Source organism: Aulostomus chinensis, chromosome 23 (genome assembly GCF_037954235.1).
Source record: "Aulostomus chinensis isolate RoL2024-O1b breed Wild chromosome 23, RoL_Achi_v1.0, whole genome shotgun sequence".
NCBI classification, from domain to species: domain Eukaryota; kingdom Metazoa; phylum Chordata; class Actinopteri; order Syngnathiformes; family Aulostomidae; genus Aulostomus; species Aulostomus chinensis.
Window position 1 is genome coordinate 2,718,505 of NC_141342.1, and position 18,653 is coordinate 2,737,157.

Genomic DNA, 18,653 nt, shown 5'->3' on the forward strand with positions numbered 1-18,653 from the left:
AAGTTTATAAACACACCCTCTCATTTCATGTTTTTTTCTTTATTTTGACTACTTTCTACATCGTAGATACATACTGAAGACATCAAATTTATGAAGCAAGATATGTGGAATTATGTAGCAAAGAAAAAAATGTTAAAGAACTCTAAATATGTTATATTTTAGATTCCTCAAAGTAGCCACCCTTTGCTTTGCTGTCAGCGCTGCAAACCCTTGGCCTTCTGTCAGTGAGCTTCATGATGTCATCACCTGAAACGGTTTTCACTTCTCAGGTTTGCCTTGTCAGGGTTCATTTCTTGCCTTCTTAATGGGGTTGGGACCATCAGTTGTGTTGTGCAGAAGTCTGGTTTGTACACAGCTGACAGCCTTAAACCAATCAGCAAAGTAAACAGAAACGACAGTCCATCATTACTTTAAGAACTGAAGGTCAGTCAGTCCTGAAAATTGCAAAAACTTTTGATGTCCCCAAGTGCAGTCAAAAAAAAAAAATCATCAAACGCTACGATGAAACTGGTTCACATGAAGACCGCCCCAAGAGAGGAAGACCAAAAATGTCCTCTGCTGCTGAGGATGAGCTCATCTGAGTCACCAGCCTCAGAAATCACAAGTCAACAGCACCTCAGATTAGAGTCCAGATAAATGCCACACAGAGTTCTAGTAGCAGACATGTCTCTACATCAACTGTTCAGAGGAGACTCCTGTCCAATCAGGCCTTTGTGGTCAAATGGCTGCTAAGAAACAACCACTAAGGAAAAGCAACAAGAAGAAGAGATTTGTTTGGGCCAAGAAACACAAGGAATGGACATCAGACCAGTGGAAAGCTGTGCTTTAGTCTGAGGAGTCCAAATCTGAGGTCTTTGGTTCCACCTGCTGTGTCTTTGTGCGACACAGAGAAGGTGAGTGGATGGCGTCTACATGCATGGTTCCAACCATGAGGCATGAGGAGGAGGTGTGATGGTGTGGTGGGGCTTTGCTGGTGACAGTGTTGGGGATTTATTTATAATCGAAGGCACATTGAACCAGCATGGCTACCACAGCACCCTGCAGCAACATGCCATCCAGTTTGCATTTGGTTGGACCATCATTTATTTTTCAGGGCAATGACCCCAAACACACCTCCAGGCTGTGTAAGGGCTGTTTGACCAAGAAGCAGAGTGATGGGGTGCTATGTCAGGTGACCTGACCTCCACAGTCACCTGACCTAAACCCAATGGAGATGGTTTGGGATGAGATGGACCGCAGTGAAGGCAAAAGGGCCAACAAGTGCTCAGCATCTCTGGGAACTCCTTCCAGACTGTGGGAAAACCATTTCAGGCGACGACCTCATGAAGCTCATCAAGAGAAGGCCAGGAGTGTGCAAAGCAGTCATCAAAGCAAAGGGAGGCTACTTTGAAGATTCTAAACTATAAAACAGGTTTTGAGTTCATTCACACTTCATTGTTTACTACAGAATTCCATGTGTTCATTCATGGTTTTGATGCCTTCAGTGAGAATCTACACTGTAAATAGTCATGAAATTAAAAAAAAAAAAACATTGCATGAAAAGGTGTGTCCAAACTTTTGACTGGTAGTGTATATTCTTAAACAGTTCAACAGTGTGCAGACTTTGATTAAATTGCTTTTTGAAGGAATTGAGTACAAATCAGCTGTCCTGGTGGCAGAATTCTTCATTGGCAGATCTACATAGATGACGAATAGGTGTTTTTACTGCTGGCTGTATTTTTGAGGAAAAGGCAATATCACATATGGGGTATTTAAAGCCCTTCTAAAGCAGTGTTTTCTGTAGGAGAGATAAACTCCCTTTGACTTTTGGTTCTGCACTGTATGTTGCAAGTGTTTACACCAATAAAACACACTTAAGGAAATTTAGCTTTTAAGTTGTGTTGCTTTTTAACTTATCGTTTTAATAAAGCAGAGCCAACTCTTGATTTTGACAAAGGTGATTTATCGAGATCCATTAAATGCATGTAACTTGTCTTTGTCTCTCCTGTGGTCATTAGATGGAAATGAAGAGTTGACTGAGCAGGCCTACGTCAATGTGTTGACCCGAGGGGACCTGTCTTCTCTGCGCTGGATTGCCTCTCCACTCCGCTATTTCGTGTCCAACAACCCCGACGTGCAGCTGTGTCGTGTCTATTACAGCTCGCTCAACTTCCGAGATATAATGCTGGCCACTGGAAAACTGCCACCAGATGCTATTCCAGGTTGAAACTGTTTAAATGACACACAATAAGCAACCTTGCACTCAGGAGGTTAGTTGTCGTGTCTTCCCTGTTGTCCACTTTAAAAATACCCTCCTATTTTCATTGTACATCATGCAGGTGACCTCGCTCTGCAGCAGTGCATGTTGGGTATGGAGTTTTCTGGTCGCGACCCCGCTGGTCGGCGTGTGATGGGACTTTTGCCTGCTAAAGGCCTGGCGACGTGTGTAGATGCTGACAAACGGTTCCTCTGGGATGTTCCCTCCAGCTGGTCAGTGTCACATTTTCAAATGTGGCATCGTATGTGCTTTGGGATTCCTCAGATTTACGAATCTATCCTGTGTACACGTGTACAATCTAATCTCTGATTTTGAACAGTCAAGAGTAAACCACTTCATGATTATTAGTGTATGGTGTGACAAGTCATAACATGCATTCTGGTTCATATTGAAAACACACTGATAGTTGTATCATTAGGGCAAGTTTCCTGATGCACTGTTGAATATTGTGTGGACAGAAGATGTGACGCCTCTTTCGATGTGTAGGACACTGGAGCAAGCGGCCTCGGTGCCGGTGGTCTACGCTACAGCCTTCTACTCTCTGGTGGTTCGCGGCAGGCTCCGCCCTGGAGAGAGTGTTCTCATCCACTCAGGGTCAGGGGGCGTTGGCCAGGCTGCCATCGCCATAGCGCTCAGCAAGAAATGCAAGGTCTTCACCACAGTTGGTTAGTATATAATCCTTGATATTAAGTAAATGTATTCATTGTTTATTTCTCTGTGAAATACCTTGCACATTATCTGAATCTGGATTTCAATAAGAACGCAAAGAAAATATCTTGTTTTTGTTTTTTGGGGCATATATTTTTGAATAGATGAATAATGTGACCAAGATTCTGATCTAAAGGGGTTCAAAAGGAGCTTCTTATTTCATTTTGACTGTAAAAGGAGTGAATTATTACACGTATGACTACGGATGTGCAGTATAGGAAATATTACTGTGTAAAACCACTGGACACATCATTATTAATATCCTGCAGTGCATGACTGATAACTATAACGACTTGATGTGAAACCGCACTGAGTATAAAGTCTCCAGCCAACAAAGAGGTTCTCAGGAAGTGACATGGCAATTGCGTAAAAATCCATAATTCTGTTCATTTACATCATGCTGAAAAATGCAACCCACAGTATATGATTTTTTTTTTATGCAGCATAAATGTTGTAACTCAAAAGTGAGATGTAATGAGTTGTAAGGGTATATTTATATTTCCAGATTCTGAGTCTAAAATCAGCTGTTTCTATTTCTCCCCAAACCTTCGTGCTCTCACTAGGCTCAGCGGAGAAGCGAGCCTACCTGCAGCAGAGGTTCCCTCAGCTCTCAGCCGAGAGCTTCGCTAATTCCAGAGACACCTCTTTTGAACAGCACATCCTCCTGCATACACAGGGCAAAGGTGAGACACCCCTCTGAGGTAACACATTGTCTCATTGTCACATAGTCACTTCATCTTGGATATGATTCAGGATGTATGGTTAAATTGCTGGTTTGGTTGAAATGTGGCTTTAAATAAATGTTACAGCATTATACAGCTGTTACAGTGGAATTTGGGGATATTTTGGTTTTTGTGTTTCAGGTGTGGATATGGTGTTGAACTCCCTGGCTGAGGAGAAACTGCAGGCTAGTGTTCGCTGCCTGGCCAGACACGGACGCTTCCTGGAGATTGGCAAATATGACCTGTCCAACAACTCCCCCCTGGGTCAGTCTCACAGTAATGGTGCAATATGAGTTGAAATATCTGCAGACTTGTAAAGTTTTGTTCATCTTAAAACACGAAGTATTGAATAATGTTGTTGTGATCCCTCCAGGCATGGCCCTTTTCCTGAAGAATGTGTCATTCCACGGCATCTTGCTGGATGCTCTGTTTGAGGAGGGGAATCGGGAGTGGGAGGAAGTGTCCCAGCTGCTGAAGGAGGGCATTAAAGGGGGTGTAGTTCAGCCCCTGAAGACCACAGTGTTTGAGAGGGACCAAGTGGAGGAGGCATTCAGATACATGGCTCAGGGCAAACACATTGGCAAGGTTCTCCTGCAGGTCAGTTTCACCTCTGACCGTTAAGGCGCTGACACACCAAGCCAACGTAAGAGAGCTACTGCTCAATTGCCTCCTGTCAAGATGTAGCAGTTGAATACACTGCAAAGACAACAGCCAGCACTCAGCCAGCACCAATGCTCTGCGTGTTTGTGAGAGAAAGTAACTCCCCAGGCCAGCAGGAGGCAGATGTCTGGTGGAAGACATAGAAGTGCGGGTATACAAACCATCGTTATGCAGCCTTTGCTTACAATTTAAACACAACTCACTCAAGACATAGATTTGATGGTTTCGTTACATTGCTGCTTCAGATTAGGGAAGCGCTTCATTCTTCTGAACAATCAGAATGTGTTCTCTTGCCAATCCAACATGCTGAATCAGCTGCTGACAATGACGAGAGCCAACAGTGTAGGACACCAAAAAACTACTGTGGCAACAAACACTGTCAGTCAGCACTCAGCTTGGTGTATCAGGGTGTTTACAGGGGGGAACTATAAGTTTGACACATCTCACATGATGCTACATCTTTTAATATACAATCCAAAAAATCTGCATGTAATTGATTTCTCTTTTATGTGAAGTCTTTGTAAGGTCTTTGTAAAACACGTGTTGGTTCATGTTTTAATGAGTAACTACAGAGAAAAACTGAATAATCTTGGAACTCCTGTGTGTCATCAGGTTCATATTCTTGAACTCTGACTTGATGATGTGACACGCTAACAGTTTGCAACTCATCACTGACTCTCCTCCTCTCACAGGTCTGCTGTGAGGAGCAGAGCACAGCAGTCAAAACGGCTTCACCTCTGTCTATCCCAGCCATTTGTCGCACTTACTGCCTCGCCTCCCACTCCTACATCATCACTGGTGGGCTGGGGGGTTTTGGCCTCGAGCTGGCGCAGTGGCTGACGGAAAAAGGAGCCCGCAAATTGGTGCTGACATCCAGATCAGGGATCAGAAATGGTAATTCTCACAGGCACCAAAGGTTTCGTGCTGCTAGTTCCTGTCTTGGCTGCTCCCCTATCACACAAACACATTTCTCCTCCACAGCAATTAAAGCCTGTACACACACAACAGGGATAAGGATTTCCACAAACTCAACGGTCATACCTTTGACAGACACATTAATCTCAGCGCTATGCTCACTCTGGAACAGCCCACTGCATATTGGAAGTGTGTGTGTGTGTGTGTGTGTGTGTGTGTGTGTGTGTGTGAGGCTTGAAGCTGCATTACTTTCAAAGACACAAACTTTTCATCAGAATGAAGGGTAGAACTTGTACTTTATTAGTTGTTGTGTAGTTTAGTTGTTTTAGTTATCAATATTGTACACAGACACTTCCTCTGAAAGTTCTGTAGCAAAAGCCTGGTGCTGCTGTAATGACCATATTAACTCTGGTGTTGTAACTGTTGCTAGGTTACCAGGCAAAGCGAGTGCGTGAATGGCAGAGTCAGAACGTTGAGGTGCTGGTGTCAACCAATGATGTCAGTACGCTGAAGGGAACAGAGAAGCTCATCACTGAGGCCTGCAGGCTGGGTCCAGTGGGTGGAGTCTTCCATCTCGCCATGGTAACACACTCGTTAATGAAATAATTATCAATTTTACGAGTTGGGCAAAAGGGGAGCAGGTGAAACAGGGGTTTCACGTCCACTAACCTGATCACAAATTAAAAAGTTTACTTTTTGGTTCTTGATGTGGTTTCCAAGGTTGCTCTGCAGTCATGTTGGTGCTCTGACATCTGCTGCTTCGCAATCTGAAGTCACAGTGACCCTGCTCTCATCACCTATTTGTTTCTTTAGGTCTTGAAAGACGGCATGTTGGAGAATCTGACTCCTCAGCATTTCCTTGATGTAAGCAAACCTAAATATGATGGCACCGTCAACCTGGACATGTAAGACCAGCACTCCAATCCTCTGTCTGTTTGATTGATTACTGCCTCTGTCCGGATTTTGATGAGTTCCCTTTCATTCCCTCTCTAGAGTAACAAGAAAGTTGTGTCCAGACCTCAGCTACTTTGTGGCCTTCTCATCAGTCAGCTGTGGCCGTGGCAACGCTGGTCAAAGTAACTATGGTTATGCCAACTCAGCAATGGAGCGTGTGTGTGAGAAGCGCCGCTACGATGGCCTACCTGGACTTGCGGTCCAATGGGGTGCCATTGGTGATGTGGGCGTGGTGCTGGAGACTATGGGAGGCAATGACACAGTGATTGGTGGCACTCTGCCTCAGCGCATTGCCTCCTGCTTGGAGGTGCTCGACCACTTCCTGTGCCAGCAGCGTCCGGTGATGTCTAGCTTTGTGCTGGCAGAGCGGACCGTGGTCAAGAGCGAGGCGGGGAGCAAGAGAGACTTGGTGGATGCTGTAGCTCACATTCTGGGTAAGAGCTGAGGGACGTAAAACCACTCCTACCAACTACACATGCACTCTGACCTCCAGCCCCCCCTCTACTACAGGCTAATCCACCCATGAAACGTCTGAATATATTTCCAAAAGTATGAGAAGCTATTTTGATTTTATTTTTTCTTAAAAGCTCATTTAATATTTCCTGAGAGATAATCTTCAGCTGGAGCGGTGTGTCTTCCTAGCAGAGCTGAGAACTTGTTGCTATAGAAAAACCTGTTTTCTTCACTAAAGGAAGGCCTTCCAAAACAAACAAACAAACAAAAAAAACCAACAATTTCCATTTCGAAGTATTCTGTGTTTGTAAGATATTCACCTTTTTAATTTACTGTCAGCTGGTCCTCTCTTTTGGCTCTACAGTTTTCAGCTGTAGAACTTCCTTGTATTCCTCCACATAGCCACACACTGTATTCCTCCGCCATGGCGCTTTCTGAATCAAACAGCTGGTTTGTGGTGCTGCAGATTAATAAAGTGGATACAGTGGGAAATTAACTTATCGCCTCCAAAAAATGAGAAGGCGAACAAAGCATTTTAAAACCTTTTGTAAAAACACAAAACTGAAAAGCAAAATTTTTCTTTTTTGAATTTCTTTTTCATTTTCTGGCTGCCCCAGGTGTGCGGGACGTCAACAGCCTGAACGCTGACGCCTCATTGGCTGATCTGGGTCTGGACTCGCTGATGGGCGTGGAGGTTCGCCAGACGCTTGAACGCGACTACAACATCGTCATGGCCATGAGAGAGATCAGACAGCTAACCATCAACAAACTGCGAGAGCTGGCCACTAGCAAGCCAGGCGGAGGGAATGGTATTATCATTGTTCTTATTATTTGAGCGAGTCGAAAAATGTTTCTTTTAAAACCTTTAAGCTTTAAAAACTAGGACAGAAGCTTTTACTTATCCGGAATCTCTCCATGCTTCCAGTCAAGAGGGATGTCATTCGCACTTTGTCGGAATCCAATCTGAGCCAGCTCCTGGTCAACCCCGACGGCCCCACCGTGACACCACTCAACAATGTGCAGAGCCAGGAGAGACCTCTCTTCCTGGTCCATCCCATTGAGGGCTCCATCGCCGCCTTCAAGACACTGGCCGCCAAGCTCAGCGTGCCTTGTTACGGCTTGCAGTGCACTAAAGGTATTCTGTGATTACATGTACCGACAAATGTAAAGGGATTTAAAAATGTGTTTATTTGTGCATTGATAAAACGTCCTCTCTGTCCCCCAGCTGCTCCTCTGGACAGCATCCAGTCCCTGGCTGCCCACTATGTGGAGTCGATCAGACGTGTTCAGCCAGACGGGCTCTACCGAATCGCCGGCTACTCCTTTGGTGCTTGTGTGGCATTTGAAATGTGTAATCAGCTGCAGACCCAGAACCTACCTGTGGAAAACCTCTTCCTGTTTGACGGCTCACACTCGTACGTGGCAGCATATACGCAGGTTAGACAAGCACACACTCACAGCCACGACATGAACTGGCTTGGGTTCCCGGTGGTTGGGAGATTCCACGTGTCTTATAGACGTCCTTGTGGATCCTGTCATGTTGTGTTCAGGCCAAACATGAAATTGGTCCAAACACAATATAGAAATATGTTAAATCCACAATCGTTCGTGTATTCGTCCCAATCAGAAATGTTCAATGAGGACATGAGAAATTCTCATTATTATTCTCATTTATTATTACTCATTAGTAAATAGTTTTCCAGCATGCAAGTGTTCAGCTCTTGGCATATTGACTTTTGATTTCACTCAAACAGTTCACCAATAGTAACTCAATATTTCTTTAACCTTTTCTACTTATTCTTCCAACTGCACCCAAACAGAGAGTAAAGCAAACAGATGTTGTTTGTGTCACGTTGATTCAGTGTTTGTTTTCCAGACTTACAGGGCCAAGCTAACACCAGGCAAAGAGTCTGAAGCTGAAACTGAAGCCTTGTGTGCTTTCATCCAGCAGTTCACCGGCATCGAGTACAACAAGGTGAGCAGCTCCCACACCGACGTCTGTGAGCTCTTGTGTTACGACAAGACGGGAAGAGGGTGAACTCCATCTGATTCGTTCATCAGTAGCAGCCTAGTGTGGGTTAGACAACTCTGCATTACTAACTTGAAAAAAAATGTTTAAAAAAAAGTTCGCCTTGATAGTTAAAATATTCCCACAGGAGCCCCTAATTATGAAATGAAAAGTTTAAGTTATGAGATGAGTCATAGTTATGCCACAAATAAATTGAAATTATTTGAGAAAAGGTTGTAATTATTAGCTAAAAGTCATAAACGTGATAAGATAAAAGGCCATTACGATGTCATAATTCTTAGTTGAACACCCGCCGTCATCAGATCGTTCACCATTCCATGAGATTTCTTATGAAAAAATGTCATGAAAATTAAAGTTAAAAAGGCGAATGCTTCCAGTCCTGCTGCCCGGCGTCCCGACATTTGCTCTGACTCCGCCTCTCTCACCCAACAGCTTCTGGAGACGCTTCTCCCGCTGTCGGACCTGGAGGCCCGGGTCAACATGGCGGTGGACCTCATCACCTCCACCCACAAGAACATCAGCCGAGACTTGCTGCACTTCGCAGCCACAGCCTTTTACTACAAGCTGAAGGCTGCCGATGATTATGTCCCCGCCACTAAATACCACGGCAACGTGATGCTGCTGCGAGCCAAAACCAGCAGCGAGTACGAGCAAAACCTGGGGGCGGACTACAAGCTGAGCGAGGTACCGTATACAAGTGAAGAGACACGGGTCAGTGGTGAGCCTCTGATCTTGAGACAGGCGAGGAGTCAGAGGACAAAACCTGGAAGACCTTGAGACGAGACTTCAGTTGGACAGTGTTGGTCTGAATGCATCTGTCAGCCAGAATGCTGTGAGGCCAGTGAGATGTCATGGAGGGAAAACTCTCTCTAGTGATCATGAGTGCGTTCATTTAGGCCATTCGCACATTTCTCGCTATCATGTTGAGGTTGACCCGTCCTCCATGTGGCGACTGGCTACCTCAAATAAACCAGTGTTGGGGAAAGCAAGATACTGAGGCCCAAATTGCTCCTCATGACCCTGCGACGGACTGGCAACCCGTCCAGGGTGAACCACGCCTCTCGCCCAATGTCATCTGGAATAGGCTCCAGCCCCCCCCCCCCCCAACCCTTAACGGATAAGCGGTATTGAAAATGGATGGATGGACGGTTTGTGCTACCTGTGTCCCGTCCTGAGGTTAGCATCTTGATCCAGCTGGTGGTCTCCAGATCATAACATTCTCCATCAGCACACGTTCCCAAAATACAGCTTATGTACGATAACCAAAAAAGCACGTTTCACATGCTAACAGCTCGCCCCAGTCGTGCAATGCCACTTTTACTTCAGAGGCTGAGAGTGAGTCACTGTCCAGTCTGTCCTCGCTCCAACATGCCAAAGGACATAGAGATGTTTACTCTCGTGCTTCTATTTTGATTCATATCCCATTCAATTTTTAATTTTGGTGTAAAGTCCAAACTCAGGAAAACTCTCAAGTTCAACTGCTGAGTGGAGTGGACAACTTTACTGAAGACCTGCAACATCTCCTACCTTAAAAGTGAAGCAGCATACAGGAAATATTCCTGGAAATATTCTTGCTTTCAAATGTTTTTATCATCAGTCTGATTTTTGTGTTGGATTTTCTCTTTTTATTGTACAAAACTGATTTGAACCCCCCCCCCCCCCCCCCCCCCATCTGTCCTGCGTTTGTCCAGGTATGTGACGGCAGGGTGTCCATCCACATCATTGAGGGGGACCACCACACCTTCCTGGAAGGCGAGGGGGCGGAGTCCATCAGCAGCATCATCCACAGCTCGTTAGCTGAGCCAAGGGTCACAGCCAGGGAAGGCTAGACCAGCCCATCTCGACCGCGACCTCCACCTCCACGTTAATTTCTCAACATTCCCAAAACGGGCCTTTTTGTCAAATTAATTCAAGATGCTTGTCTTGGTTCATCTTTGTTTTCTAGATCATCCACTTTAGTGCCATTTTTTTCTCTGACGTCATCGTCGTCATCACCACCTTTCAGATGTCACTGGTCGAGCAACTGCTTCCCAAATATCAGATCTGGACAGGGTCAGAGAAACATGTGGTCACTTGTTGTCCTGTTTACTCTGTTGTGTTTTTGTTTGCAGGAGGAATTTAATGTCTCTAATTAAGAATCGGCTATATGATGCCGATTAATAACATTTACATGAAGGTACATGTGGGTTTTTTTGTTGTTGTTTTTTTGTTTAACTTAAAACTTTTTTTAAAATTTTTACCTTGGCTATTTTCATATCCCAATCAAAGAAAAGCAGGTATTACAATAAACAAATAAGTTAAAAAAAATATATATATATATAATGAATGATTAATTCAATATAATTCACTAAAAATGCTCCCATTCTCTTTGTTAGTGTTCATAATATGAAAACAGAATTCAACAATGTGACTCGGAGTCTTGATAAAATGAGTTCACCCAGGAAATGACGATATGTGACGAGCTGAAAGGGTCAGCGCGCCCGGATGCGGTCGCTCTGCTGGGTGAGGTGAGACAGAAGGACCGTGGTGGGAGCACGAGCTGAGTGGTGCTGCTCTGGGGCTGGAACTAGAATGACGTGTCTTGTTAGACCCATAGGGTTGCACTGAATAGGTTGCTGCATAAACGCTCCACTTGCGTTTCCTGGGATCTCGACTGAAAGGTGTGTGTTCTCCCAGTACTGTCACTGACTCTCATAACCTCAACAGGTTTCATGATCTCCAGCACCCACAACACGCAACAGCCGATCTGACCTCTGAGACCTCTAATCTGGTCTATGACGGGTCATGTGACTACGGTTAATTGCAGTGAAAAGGAGGATGAAGTGACAGTTAATGCTTCTTTCTTGTATTATTTCTGGTATGTATTGGTACGGCTAATAAAGGCCTCTCACTAAGTATTTCGTGACTGCTTTGTGTTTTGTAAATCCAACATGAAAGAACGTGAGTGTGTATTTATTGTGGTTGAACAACAAAACTGCAACCAAAAATATGTTTTATTGCAAAGCGAATCCAAAAGCTGTATTTAGTTGTAAATTCCACCCACAAGACTAAACAGCAAAAAACATTTAAATTCTCATGATTAGATTTTGCATCTTAAAAATTTGCAATAAAACATCTTTGACTCTTTTTACTGATCTTTTTTAATTGCAAAACTGTTCTGTTTGCTCACTGAAGACTGACATCCATCTGCGTATAGGTTGAGGGTATAAACAGAAATAAGAGAAACTGCTGTAATCTTTTAACCAACTTCAGTCCAAGTTGTAAATGCCAAATATTAATTTTTCAGTATTTTTAAGTTTTTTTTTTTCAATCCTACACAATATACTTCACATAATGTCCCTGTTTCTTATGGGAAAAGTATTTTTTTGGCACATTTAATATCAAGTGGCTTTTTTCTCTCTTGGATACTCAGTTCCTAGCAACAACAAAGACTCGAGCAATTTTTTTTTTCCACTGCAGTGCCAAATTTATAAAAATGAAAAACTCAGACTGCAGCATCGGTAAGGTCTCTGATGCGGGGTGACGAGCATCTTAATCAGATTCTGTCAGGTGAGAGTACACAGCTGAGATACTGTAAAACAATGGAATGTATAACACATTGAAATGATAAGCTGTATAACAATACATAAAAACAGACATCAAAAGAATTAAAAGGAAAGTGGCCGCAAGAATTAAGTCTAAAATTGGAATAAGACATTAAAAATATGGCTTAGAATTAAATCCATTGCTTTTTGATTTGGTTATTTACCACAAAAAATACTCTCTAAACGTTGCAGACTATAATAGAAGAAAAGGACTACGATGGAACATTAGTATTAATTTAAAAAATCCGAAAAGGCACAAAATTAAAAAGATGTTTTTTAGTTTTTCTGCGTCATCATTGGCTATTACCAAATTTTTCCTCTAGGTGGCAGCACTAGGCGTAAAAAGATGAATATCGCGCACAGGTTCAAATAAGTGTTTTTCTTTTGAATAAATACATGGGCTTTCGAATAAAATGAAAACATGGAAGACAGATTATGAAGTGTGTGTTTCGATGTTTTCATTACAATGCGTTACGTTATTAGTATGACGAAAACGTGCCTTTAAATGACCAGGACACTTTTCGCAGTAACTCAGGAAGTGAAATTTCACGGAAGTGATTCTTTTATTGTCGTGATGGGCGGGGTTGAGACCGTACAGGTGAAAGATTAGCGGAATACTTAAAACAATGGATTGAAAGGATTAAGATGGCGAGTAAATAACCGCTGGCTTCTGAAACCCACCGCACCCTCGGGTTTGTTTGCTTGTTTTTTATAGTTTAGAGGAGACACGTACACGCGTGTCGCTGTACAATTGGCTACCGTCACCTTCTCCATCGTCTAACCTCACTGCTGCCCCACTGCTCGTCTGTCGCCTTCTTGCAGAGGCGGTTCGCGGTCTGTCAGCTGTCTCACCCAGAATTCTTGTCCATTATGTGTCACCTACAGCTGAGGACACTGATGTTTGTGGCGTGGGTGGTGGGTTACGTCGCCTTTCTACACTCCATTCGAAAGATGTGGACGGGGAGGTACGCGCGGAGTCAGCTGGCACGCTCACTCTTCCTGAACATGGTCAGCGAGAGCGAAGCGGCTGCGGTCGAGACCCAGGAGGTATGAATCGTTGATTATTATCCTACTAAAGTCTTTTTGCCGTCAGACTTGGTGCCGATTTTGAGAGACTACCTTCATGAAATGTGAAGTAGAAAACTCGCCTCGGATAAGAAAAGCTTGTCCCCAGCTATCAAGCAGTAGATCTTAACTTGCCAATATTCAAAATGGAGTTTGGCTTGAGGTTAATTGTCCACAATTGGACACATGTATGAGGAGCTGATGACGTTGTACTACTGCTTGTGGTAACGGTGCAAGCAGTAACATTGTATTTTCTGATTTTAACATCTTAATGTGAACTTGCACCATACAGGTTGAAATTAGCTGTACTGTTCCTGAACCATTCAAATGCTGCTCACACCGCGTAGAGTTTGGTGTAACCCACTAAATATCAACACGACACAGAATGAGGAGTTTTGACACTTTGAAGTACAGTCGTAGGACCATGAACGTCTACACTAGGGGTCCCCAAACTTTTTTCTGTGAGGGCCACAAAACTTTTCCCTTCTCTGATGGGGGGCCGGGGGCAGTTTGTAACAGAAAAAGTGTGGCGATCGCAGGGGTGCCTAAACGTAAAAATACATTGTTTTCCAGAAAGCCACACAACCGAATAACCCTCTCTGGGTTCTTGAGAGGAAAAAGTCAGGAAATCTGTAATGACATGACCAAATAACCCTCTCTGGGTTCGGGTCCAGGATTTTGTCCTGGGGTTTGCCAGACAGGGGCACAGACCGCAGAAGGGTGGACTAGAACGTCACGTTCTGTGCGTGTATGAAATGGTCACTAACTGTCTGTGTTCACACCAAACGGCAATGCGAATTTTTGCGTCGCTTTATTCACGAATATAAACATTGATCCAGCGATCAAATTCGCACCAATAAAGTGACGTGAAGATTTGCGTCGCGTTTGGTGTGAACACACCTTAATAGTTAATAATAAAAATAGTTTGTCGTTAGCTATCAATTTTATTATCAAATACAAATCCACATAGATGGGGAAAAAAATCAAAATGCGTCTCTGGTATTGTTCAGGGGGCGGGGCCAAATGTGTAGGCGGGCCGTAGTTCGGGGACCACTGGTCTACACAATATCCCTAGTAGTGGATTTCTAACTACCTCTGCAGGCCAGGGAATCTGACGTCCAGCTGTTAGGTAGTCGCGCCAGTGTCCTGTTGCAGCACTTAGCCGAGTGTCCTGCCCTGTTGTTCTAGTGGTACCGGTGCACTCCGGACCTGCTTGGAGAAGCAGTGCAACCCCTGTTTGTCCAGAGCCATTTGGATTCCGACACTAAGGCTTTTCTCAAGCAGAGTGTGGAGAAGTCGGGCTGGTTGTTCACTCTGCTCTACCACTCGATGGTATCCACCATCCTCAGCCCTATGGTGTCCCGCACCTCCATCAATGGGTGAGTACCATAGCACACACACATCTGGTTCCAGTTCCCCTGTCGAACATCTCCCTCTGATGTTCTCTGTCATAGGTTCCTGGGCCGTGGCTCCATGTTTGTGTTTTCTGCAGAGCAGTTCCAGCAGCTGCTCCGTGTCGGCCCCGAGTGGAGGGGAGAGAGACTGCTGGACCTCGGCGCTGGGGATGGAGGCGTCACAGCAGTGATGGGAGTCCATTTTAAAGAGGTTTATGCCACCGAGGTCTCGCTACCCATGAGGTGGCATCTTCAGAGAAGGAATTACAAGTGAGTCGGCCCCTCTTTTCCCCTGCATGATTTCGGAGTGTTGCACGGACGCGTCATCACAGTAACTTCCTGCTTGGTTTGACTGGCTCCTCCATGAAAAAAAATAGACCGGACCACCCGGTCACTGTAAGACAAGCTCTGGTGGTGACAGATCGATGACTGTGTCACATGGCTTCACCTGTCGGCAGGGCAGGATCAGCCGGATGAGCCGCTGTTTGTTTACAGGCTTTATTGTGTTCATTGATCTACATCAGGACTTTTATAAATCCATGTAAACAAATGAGTCAAACTGGCCTGGTCTTATGCCACATGTTCCCTCGGTTCCACTGCAGTTTTTGAACGTAGTTGCTGTTGTTTTCTGCTCTCTAACTTGTTTGGCATTTGATGCCAAACCAAACAGGGAAAAAGTCTGATCGCAACCATCTATAAGGGACATACCGCCACCTACTGTTCTGGAGGCGCATCTACTTCTGTCAATGAATTCTTCTCGGGTTCTAGTATACTGTTACAATCACAGCAGTCCAATTCAACAGTGTAACCAAGCTATTAATAGAACTTGATTGCATCTGCGCATCGGAATCCACACATGCGGGACACACCACAAAGACTAGAGCCACAGGTGCTCACCTGTATAGTTACTCTGCCTAATGACCGGATCAGAGTACCTGGTCACCTCCTGAAACCGATCCAGTTGTGGGCTCTGATGATGTAGGACTCAGATGACTCTCCTTGTGCTCTCCTGACATGATCAGGCTCCTGGGGATAGATGAGTGGCAGCACAGTGGTTTCCTCTACGATGTGATCAGCTGCCTGAACCTGCTGGACCGCTGCGAAGACCCTCTACATCTGCTGCACGACATCAGGCGATCGCTCGTACCTAACACAGGACGACTCATCCTGGCTGTCGTTCTTCCCTTCCAGCCTTACGTGGAAATCGGTCAGTTGAGCCAAAGTCACTCTTCAGTGAATCTACGTGTATAAGATTAGAATGAAACGACTCTCATTTTGTCCTCAGGAGGGAGATGGCGGCATCCCAAACAGCACCTCAAAGTAGAGGGCAAGACGTGGGAGGAGCAAGTAACCAACCTGTCGCATGAGGTTTTCCAAAGAGCAGGATTTGAGTTGGAGGCTGTGACCCGGTTGCCATACCTCTGTGAGGGAGACATGTATAATGATTACTACGTTCTCGATGATGCGGTCTTCGTCCTCAAGGCCTCAAATGCCAGTCAAGAGTCTGTTCACTGAAAAACAAATGACCGGACAGTTGAAGGCTCTTATTTTGCCAACTTGGTAGGATGGACTTACAAACATATTTTCATAAGCTTCATTCATAAAATACAGTATTCCTGAGTCTTTTATTTTTTAAGGGCAGGTAAGTCAGGTGTGAAGCTCAGGTACTGTAGCTCCTACCAAACGTGTCATGTGACTGATCTCTGTAAATTGGAAAAAAAGATCTGTACGAGGTGTTTACTGTCAGTGTGTCATCATTCTGTTGTATCAGACCAGTCCGGTCCAGACGCGACTGGGTTGTTGAAGATTTTAAGAATTTATATCCGATCTATATATCCTGTATTTTAGGTTTTATTTTCTGGGTGTCAGTGCCTTTGTAAAGCGAGGCCATGAAACTTTTTTTTTTTTTTCTGAAATGTCGCCACAGGTGGTGATCAGAAGATCAGTTCGAAGCTCTGGTAGTTTAAGCAGAAAACGCATCCTTCACAAAGTGGCGAGGAATTTAGCAAAGCTGGAAAACCTGCATTTTAACGTCTATATGACTGCCACCATAATGTAGCTTCATTTCATCCTCATTAACTAGCATTTATCAACAGCATGTTGTGTCGTGTGACAGGAAACTTAAGGAAAGGATCTCGGGACGTGTTCAATTTGTTTGTTTCTTTTTGGAAAAAAAGGCTAGTATAGATGTGATGTCGTAAATTCTGCTGTTACTTTCTCATCTCGCAAATATGGAGAGTTAAAAATCACTGTCCAATATTCACTTTGTTTAGGTTTGAGCCCCGGTGTGTGGAGTCTCCATGTTCTCCCTGTTCCTGCTGGGTTCTCTCTGGTACTCCAGCTTCCTCCACAGTCCAAAGATATCAAGAGGGGATGAGGCTTATTGATACTAGATTGACTGTAGGTATGAATGTGAGAGCCAATGGTTGTCTGTCTACATGTGTTGGCCCTGTGATGGACTGGTGACCTGTCCAGGGGGAAGGCTGCTGGGATAGGCTCCACCCCCACCACCCTCAACAGGATAACCTGTAGAAAATGGATGGATGGATGGATGGAAATGTATGGTGGATATAAAATGCGACAACCAATGAGAATTAATAAATGGTGCCATTTTAAAGCCCAAATACTGTGTAACAGGCACACAAGTTGAGTATAGTCAAGGAGTTAGAAGACGGATTCAGAAATGTTGATTCCACAGCAACGTTGGCTGACCTTCGCCATGGGTTGAGGCTGGTGAGAGAGGGATGATGCATTTTTTTCCATTGTCTTAATTTAGCATCACGTTGGGTTCCCTTGACCGAAAACCGAAGGGATTTTCACATTGGATGTTCAATCATTCCAAAAGTTATAGAAAGATTTTGTGACCTACGTGTTGTGTTCAGCAATATCACCTTGACAAAGGAGCACAAATTTTAGAAGGATGAGAGAATTCTGTTGCCGCACACTCAGTCTCAATCTTTTATTCCCAACGTTTTGGCCTGTTAGCCTTTTTCAGCAACAGAATTCTTTCATGGGTTTATTTCCCTTTGCCAGAACCTCGCTGGTTGTGCGTTTTTCCTTTCAGTCATACAGAAATTGTGAAGAAGAAATGTGTTCGTTAGAGGTACAAAGCTAACGTGCAAACTGCACCATGGATGTTCTCGCTGTGATTTACTTGTCTTTTTCACTTGTCAGGAACCGCCCCCTTGAAGCCACATACACACGTCGAAATGTCCAGGTTTGGTATTTACTGACAAATTTCATGCTGTTGAATAAAATGTTCTCATATCTTATACTTGTATAAATGAGCCTAGTTTCAAATATTGACCCAAAAAACCCTCTGACTTTGAGGGAACCAGATGTTCGACACTGCAAACTTATTCCTAAGTTTTCAGGACTCATTCAGTATGAAGTTCCCCTGAGTGTATTTACCAACAGAACATCTTACACTGGTTTGTGGGAGCCAAGCTTTTCTTTTCATAGAAAAGTTACATGGTCTCGCTTTAAATGGTGTTGCACACCAGGCAAGTTATTGCACAATGGTGTATGTAAAATGTGCCAGCCAAGAGTGAAGCAATATTTGTACTGGAAGAGTTTATCAAGTTCCAAAATAAAGAACGTTGTATTCTGCATCTCTCATGTCTCAATGTTTTCAAGTGTAATCAAGGTGATTTTGAATAGAGTACAACTATCAATTTAAATGTTTGAAAGCTTGTTGCAGTGGTCTCAAGTTGAGCTCCAAGAAGGTAGGAATCAAACTGTTGATTTTACTTCACATTTATACTTTACACCTTGGTTGCACTGGCAGAGCACCACGCTGCAGACGAATGGATAAATTAATCATTGAAAAGGCCCAGTAAATTTGCCCCTGTTGGGCAAGCTTATTTGATTCAGAGAGTTTCACTCATAGTGCATGATCTATTTACCGAACCA

The 18,653-nt window shown here is 44.1% G+C and overlaps 2 protein-coding genes across 4 annotated transcripts in view; both read left to right on the forward strand.

Moving 5' to 3' along the window:
- fasn (fatty acid synthase) overlaps nucleotides 1-11,595 on the forward strand; it is a 40,481-nt gene extending 28,886 nt beyond the window's left edge. Inside the window, exons 27-42 of the mRNA XM_086194447.1 lie at nucleotides 1,998-2,201; nucleotides 2,319-2,469; nucleotides 2,744-2,922; nucleotides 3,529-3,648; nucleotides 3,829-3,951; nucleotides 4,061-4,284; nucleotides 5,040-5,241; nucleotides 5,693-5,844; nucleotides 6,076-6,167; nucleotides 6,256-6,650; nucleotides 7,287-7,478; nucleotides 7,595-7,804; nucleotides 7,895-8,106; nucleotides 8,546-8,644; nucleotides 9,131-9,382; nucleotides 10,390-11,595. Of these exons, the coding sequence (XP_086050573.1) occupies nucleotides 1,998-2,201; nucleotides 2,319-2,469; nucleotides 2,744-2,922; nucleotides 3,529-3,648; nucleotides 3,829-3,951; nucleotides 4,061-4,284; nucleotides 5,040-5,241; nucleotides 5,693-5,844; nucleotides 6,076-6,167; nucleotides 6,256-6,650; nucleotides 7,287-7,478; nucleotides 7,595-7,804; nucleotides 7,895-8,106; nucleotides 8,546-8,644; nucleotides 9,131-9,382; nucleotides 10,390-10,527 (2,945 nt within the window). The 3' untranslated portion in view covers nucleotides 10,528-11,595. The remainder of the gene's footprint in view (nucleotides 1-1,997; nucleotides 2,202-2,318; nucleotides 2,470-2,743; nucleotides 2,923-3,528; nucleotides 3,649-3,828; nucleotides 3,952-4,060; nucleotides 4,285-5,039; nucleotides 5,242-5,692; nucleotides 5,845-6,075; nucleotides 6,168-6,255; nucleotides 6,651-7,286; nucleotides 7,479-7,594; nucleotides 7,805-7,894; nucleotides 8,107-8,545; nucleotides 8,645-9,130; nucleotides 9,383-10,389) is intronic.
- Nucleotides 11,596-12,826: 1,231 nt separating this feature from the next.
- On the forward strand, nucleotides 12,827-18,352 carry mettl9 (methyltransferase 9, His-X-His N1-histidine). Of its 3 annotated transcripts, none has more exons than XM_086195116.1 (6): nucleotides 12,827-12,974; nucleotides 13,168-13,329; nucleotides 14,536-14,726; nucleotides 14,802-15,011; nucleotides 15,764-15,948; nucleotides 16,027-18,352. In XM_086195116.1, exons 2-6 carry the CDS (start codon nucleotides 13,180-13,182, stop codon nucleotides 16,254-16,256), a joined length of 966 nt encoding a protein of 321 aa, XP_086051242.1. In that variant the 5' UTR covers nucleotides 12,827-12,974; nucleotides 13,168-13,179; the 3' UTR covers nucleotides 16,257-18,352. The 3 variants fall into 3 exon arrangements, with proteins under 3 accessions (XP_086051242.1, XP_086051241.1, XP_086051240.1); XM_086195115.1 differs by lacking the exon at nucleotides 12,827-12,974 and having other exon boundaries at nucleotides 12,982-13,329; nucleotides 16,027-16,301; nucleotides 17,015-18,352; XM_086195114.1 differs by lacking the exon at nucleotides 12,827-12,974 and having other exon boundaries at nucleotides 12,982-13,329.
- Nucleotides 18,353-18,653: the final 301 nt, after the last annotated feature.

Excerpts from the sequence above, each read along its gene's own strand:
- mettl9 (XM_086195114.1), top strand. The coding sequence starts at position 13,153 with ATGTGTCACCTACAGCTGAGGACACTGATGTTTGTGGCGTGGGTGGTG. Across the intron at positions 13,330-14,535 it reads CTGCGGTCGAGACCCAGGAG|TGGTACCGGTGCACTCCGGA; the intron begins GTATGAATCGTT and ends CTGTTGTTCTAG. Across the intron at positions 14,727-14,801 it reads TCCCGCACCTCCATCAATGG|GTTCCTGGGCCGTGGCTCCA; the intron begins GTGAGTACCATA and ends TCTCTGTCATAG.